This window comes from Sardina pilchardus, chromosome 18, assembly GCF_963854185.1.
Source record: "Sardina pilchardus chromosome 18, fSarPil1.1, whole genome shotgun sequence".
Classification (NCBI taxonomy): Eukaryota; Metazoa; Chordata; class Actinopteri; order Clupeiformes; family Clupeidae; genus Sardina; species Sardina pilchardus.
This window is the reverse complement of record NC_085011.1, coordinates 20,809,651-20,815,745: the sequence shown is the minus strand read 5'-3', so window position 1 is coordinate 20,815,745 and position 6,095 is coordinate 20,809,651. Positions and strand designations below refer to the sequence as shown.

Sequence of the window (6,095 nt, the reverse complement as noted above, 5' to 3'; positions counted from 1 at the left end):
AACAGATTGCCAGACAGTAAATGGGGCAGAACGAGAGAATGTGATTCATTAAGTGGTATGTGAAGAGAGCAGGAGAAGTGTGTGGATAGTAGTAGTGTTTGTTGCAAAGCTGCTTTGCATTGCTATGGTGCATATCACATATTTTGCAGAAGAAGCTTTGAATGGATGCCCATTTAGGGAAGACCGAATAGGCCAAAAAGATCCGAGCAGGAAAAGTAAAAACTGTACAAAAATAACCACATTTGAAATACTGCATATTTAAATAGGTATTACAATGCTAAACTATCTATAACATACAGTATTCTCTCCAGCAGTTGACTGACCTATTTGTCTCACAGTATGCAGCGGCTCAGATGAAATGGCAGACTACTGTGAGATGCGTAGCGCATATAGATGATAAGGTCAAATTTATCCAATTTACTGGACCGAAAAACCAACGGAGGAGAGCATGCACCACTCTAACGTGTCAGTGATTCTCTCAGGAGGGACTTGAAGTGAAATTATGGAAACTTAAGAGACAGAAAATAATAGGATGTCCTTTTAGTATGTCTTCATAATGCTAATGCCATCTTCACTTGCTTAAATGAAAATTATTAGGTATGCTTGTCTAACGATTGACAGGAAATTGTGTGATTGCGATTGACCACAAATACCATACCACAATTTATACTTAAACAACATTCCTAGTCCATCACGAGCCTTCACAGACAAACAGCCTTTTTCACACAGTGTAAAATTTTTATGTAATTTTGTCCAGTTTGTACATATGCTTATTAAAATGTTTTGCTTGTAATTTTTAAAAGTTGACAAAATGATTCCTATTTTAATGCGATTTGTAATAAAAGAGATTACTTAAGTTCAGTTTTGTGTCTATTTCATCAAACACAACTGTAAAAATGTCCTCAACCACAGTCTTATATGCATTTGAGTTTCATTTGCAGAAATATATATTTGATCCGACTTCCTCTACCCCTTCAGTTTCTCACGGCTTTGCATTATACAGCTCAGGACTTAACCTGTTGAGGAGTGAATTATTTTCCAAGTTCATTCTAGAATTCAACACAAACAATCTATAGTTTCAGTATTCTGTATACAGTTTGTGGGGAAAATCTCGGACTGTAATTGTCTCATCATAATGCAGAACTCTCAGTTCACCGAACATTCTAATCACATATTTGTGACCGTACCCCTCAACAGGTTAAAGGACAAAATTCTAATTGAAAACAGCACCGATGGTACGGGGAGGACAGTGCTTCATGGGAAATGGGGGCGGGGAGGAGGGGTCATCTGGCTTTGGTGACTCAACTGGACTTCATTTACTCTGCAGCTGTTTAAATAGTCATAACTATGACATTATGGAATTGTGAGTTGGCCCATCCCATTTAGATTTTAGGACTGTTCCTTATTAAAGAATATATTGGATTTTAGAACATTATAGAACAGTCCTCATGTCTTCTCTTCTAAATGAACAGGAATGTTACAACCAAAGATCCTTAAATACACTTTTTCAACCGCCTCTGTTACAACACAGTCATTCACAACACAACTGACCAATGTCTCATGTTGTCTCAAGTAATCGAGGGCTGAAACAGTGGTCATCTGTTACAACCCTCCCCCATCTTTCCTTCCCTGTCTTTTCTTCTGTGATCTCCCCCTTTTTTTTTATAAAAAAAACATGAAAGCAGTTTCAAAAGAAAACAATGTCTTCGGGAACTTTAATCAAATGTTAACAGCAACGCAGAGTTTCTGTCCAACTATAGCCTGTTAACATAAATGGAATTAGCTGAATGGTTTCTCAACTGAAAAACACCATTCCTGTCTGTCTCCGCCTCCATGTTATATTGCCACTCCTCCTCTCACTTTGTTTTGTCCTGCACCACTCGTCGGTTCAGCAGTGCAGAACTACAACTGGACTTTCTTGAAGTCTTCTCTCAGGTAGTTTTCTCTCTCCATTGACACACTGGTATCCTAATTACTGAGAATTTTGGAGAGATATGAGAAGTGTTTGTTTACATGTGTTATGCGCTTATAGGTCTACCAGGTAGCTCTCTTGTTTCAACATATAGGCTAAAACATATCCCTTATTTGCAATGGGAGTGTTGGCTTGAATCACTCTTATATTATCATCGTAAACCTTCATACACTGCATTGCAATGTTATGCATGCTATATTTGCATTTCAGGTTGCCTAATGTGTAAGTGTATTCTATGTATGATTTTGACATGAGATGTGAATGCATGTCATCGTAAGACTCTTGCAAAGACATTAGGAAGACCTACAGTAAGAAGGAGTAAGGAGTGGGCAGAAAAAGAGGTTAATGTGGTTCACAGGTGGTATTCCTAGTCAACAAATGTGCTATGTGTGTACACCATGCTTTCCAGCACGATGTCTGCTACAGTAGTGACTGATGATGCTCCAGCAGAGGGAGCAGAAGACCAAAACCAGAAGGTCCTGAAAGGCAACACCAAACCTCTGCATCGCTTTCTCAGAGGACAACCCAAGTGTGTGGGGGTGAGATGTCCATACACTTGTAATGGCTATATGGTTATCAGCAGGCACTTCTGTCCAAAGCCAATGTTGTCAATTCAAATGCACTTAAATGTCCAGCAATGGGTAAAGCTTGGGGGTTGGGTAGCGCTTCTCATCGGGTGGGCTGATTAAAGGTATAAGGCAAGTGCATTTGATCAGATTAGGGTAGACTGGATGTCAGGCAGAGTTCACCCAGCCTAATTGATTTGGATGTCTCCTGACTGTCACCGTTACTGTATCTATCCTTTGCTGTTGACTACTTAAACCCTAACTATTTCCTTGTCTAGTTAGAGCAGCTGATGGATCTTAAGGTCATCAACTTTCCATCCCGTTGAATTGTGTGACATGTGTGAATAGACTCCTGACGTTGTCATACTCACAATTTTTCTGTAATTTCCCTACTATTAGCTGCGATTTATACATTGCTAATAATACACGGGGGTTAATACACGCGGGGCAGTTAATGTGGTATTAATATGGTTTTGTTTCTTTTAATTTGCATTAAACACTGTCCTTGTCACTGGGTGAACTCTGCCTTACCTGCCGATGAATTTGGATTTCTTCCGGCAGCTCAGGCTGGAAACCTGCACATCTTTCTCCCCTGCTTCCTGTCCACAACCTTTGGCTCCAATCACAAACTAGCTGCAAGAGATGCATCGGATCGTTGGTCTGATTGGTTGAAGGACTATCCAAGTGTACAGAGTAATTTGAACAATGCCCATTGATCATGCCTCTTGTGCAATAGAAATAAAGCGCAGACTCCCCATACTAATGTTCAATTTTAACAGATTGAGCTCAGTATGGTGATAGCCAGACTACTAATCAATGGCTGTTGACGCGAAACAGACAGAAATGAGTGATATCAACCCTGGTGCCTTTCATGTTTAGGAACAGAACAGATATCATACAGGGTCATAATGCAGGAGCATATGTTTAGTGTCAAAGTGGCCACCTAATGAGAAATGTAGAACATTTTACCACATATTGGAATATTGGACATAATGCTCTATTCCACTTCCTCTCACATCACATCCAAAGTATGCTTTCATTTGGAAACAGTTCTACACTATTTGGGCAGCCGTTACGTGGCCTACTGGTTAGGGCTTGTAACCTGAGGGTTGACGGTTTGATCCCCGACCAGTCCACGGCTGAAGTGCCCTTGAGCAAGGCACCTAACCCCTCACTGCTCCCCGAGCGCCGCTGGTTGGGCAGTCAATTCACTGCTCTGGGTTGTGTGATTCACCTCACTGTGTGTTCACTGTGTGCTGTGTGTTCACTAATTTGGTTAAATTGGGTTAAATGCAGAGAACTGAATTTCCCTCACGGGATCAAAAAAGTATATATTCTATTCTATTCTTTTTATATTCTACACTCCATAGACTGTGCTAATAAAGCATGCAGTATAGGAGGCACAATAAGCTCAGTATCAGTGTCTGTATAGTATGTGTCCACTCTCATATCTTGAAAAGTGCTGGTCTAAGTTACTTGACATTTTCAAAGCAGATGGTCACTATATCTTGGTCCTATATATATATGATCATCTGCATATATGGTCTTAGTTTCTTTAACAATGCAAAAGAGGAGCGGGGATCTGCGGTCACTGAACTGCTCTTATACGTCTATACGGCTATAGGCCTATAGGCTTCCGACCAGCCTGGTCTCACCCTTTCTGTTTCACCAGCCATGCTCCAAAGGAACAAAAGACTCACATCGCTCACCTATACCATTGTTTTTTAAGGTTGCTATGGTAACTCTGGGTATATCCATCTTTTTCTTGGGAGTTCCTGTATGGCGAGCCACCAAATACTCGGGTGATTCCTTCCACTCATTTGTGCTGGGAGTTTTGGTCTGTATACTATCTCACATGCATGTCTGTATTACAGTACAATGTTTGTATTTATGAAATATACACAACATTTTTATTTTTGCAATGTTGATTTTTGCAATCTGTCTCTTATCTGCAGTTCATTGCCTCTGGCATCCTATTTATATTAACAGAACTGAATATCACAAAACAACTTGTAAGTGGTATCTCTTCATACTTCTGAATTTGTAATTCATCTTCTTGGGGACAGTTCTGCAAGTCTCTTGAAATATGTTGATAGTTTGGGTCCTGATTTCTCCATTTGGGCTACTCATAATCATTTATGTCATTTTTATCTTGCTATGTTCACTATCACCATTGTATCTTCAAATAGTACTTATCAGTAGTAAAAGTTTTTTGTTAATACCTTTTTGATTCATTCTTCTTTGTTTTGATTTTTAAAATGTTGCAGGTTACTGCTGGATTTGGTTTAAGTATTGTCTCCATATGTGGAGTTGGAGTAGGTTGCTGCATATGGATGGATCAAATTATCAACTTTCTTATGGAAGATTACGGTGATACAGATGATAATGTGACAGATCATATAGCTATAAAACAATATTGGGTAAGTCCTGTTTGACCAGTAACCGTGACCGATTCTCTGCCATTTTATATGCATCCTTCCTTGCACTGCATTTGTTGAAATGTTACTTGTTTCACAGGACCAGTTCACTGCGGTGCAATGTTTGGCCATGTTACAAAGTCTTTTGGGTGGAGCTATTCTCATAGCCATGGCATGGTTTGCAAGAGCTGCATTACGATCCAGTAACACTAACGTAAAGTTATTATTGTTGAATGACAGGTCACATACATCAGAATACAATGGATTCATAAACAGAGTTTTGGTTAATTGAAATGTTCTTTATGTCTACTTCAGGCAATTGTTGTGATGCAGACCCGTCCACCAGCTGAGTGACACAACAACCTCTAAGCAACTGTGTTCATACACTTGTCTAATCAAGAATGTCCACAACTTCAGGAAATGTTTACAACTTGTTTTTATTCATACATAATGTATCAATATGTTTCATATATTATTTCACTTTAATAAAACAGATTAAAATATGTGTCTCTTGTCAAACTTTCCTAACACATGTCTTTTATTTGGCTCCGTGAACACTTTTGAAGGCACCTTGAATATACGTAGAAACTTCAGTGTGGCACAAGTGGCAAGCTGCATTATGAATTTATTGTGTCTTCACACATTAACACATTACAATCAAACAGTCAAACATAACACAACACAACAATTCCAGCATGCAGCATACAAGCACAAGCTTAATCTAAAATGCATTCTCATGTTTGAAACAAAGTATTATTTAAAGTGTACTGTACGCCTGGAGAAGTTAGGTTAGACATGTATCCCCAAAAGAAAATGGCAAGGGTAATTGGTTCAATCCATTTCTACTGCAGAAATTGTATAGGCCATAGGCAACAGCAAAACAGTTTGGTCACAATGTTTTAAATAAAGATAAAGGTAACCAGAATGTTGTGACTGCATGATAAAAACAATGCTCGTTACATTGTTACAGACATATTTGCGGCTAACATATAAAACCTCTCCAAAGAAAGTCCAGCCGCCATTTTACTCACACCTGGTTCTAGTTGAAAATCTCACATCTCAACAGAATAGACATCACGCCATTCACATGCAAGAACTTGTGAAAAGCTAGACGTGATGAGTAACTGGCACTTTGGCACG

General features: G+C 39.1%; 1 protein-coding gene across 1 annotated transcript; it reads left to right on the top strand.

The window, feature by feature from the left end:
• The first annotated feature begins 1,883 nt into the window (after window positions 1-1,883).
• si:ch1073-291c23.2 (uncharacterized protein LOC799862 homolog) lies at window positions 1,884-5,450 on the top strand. Its single transcript, XM_062520311.1, has 7 exons — window positions 1,884-1,935; window positions 2,382-2,511; window positions 4,268-4,375; window positions 4,494-4,550; window positions 4,806-4,958; window positions 5,056-5,169; window positions 5,271-5,450. The coding sequence occupies exons 2-7, from the start codon at window positions 2,386-2,388 to the stop codon at window positions 5,307-5,309; spliced, it is 597 nt and encodes a 198-aa protein (XP_062376295.1). The 5' UTR covers window positions 1,884-1,935; window positions 2,382-2,385; the 3' UTR covers window positions 5,310-5,450.
• Window positions 5,451-6,095: the final 645 nt, after the last annotated feature.

What these genes read in the sequence shown, in the direction of transcription:
- si:ch1073-291c23.2 (XM_062520311.1), top strand. Translation starts at nt 2,386, where the DNA reads ATGTCTGCTACAGTAGTGACTGATGATGCTCCAGCAGAGGGAGCAGAA. An exon ending in TAGCTATAAAACAATATTGG is followed by an intron (nt 4,959 to 5,055) that starts GTAAGTCCTGTT and finishes CTTGTTTCACAG; the next exon opens with GACCAGTTCACTGCGGTGCA. An exon ending in TACGATCCAGTAACACTAAC is followed by an intron (nt 5,170 to 5,270) that starts GTAAAGTTATTA and finishes TGTCTACTTCAG; the next exon opens with GCAATTGTTGTGATGCAGAC.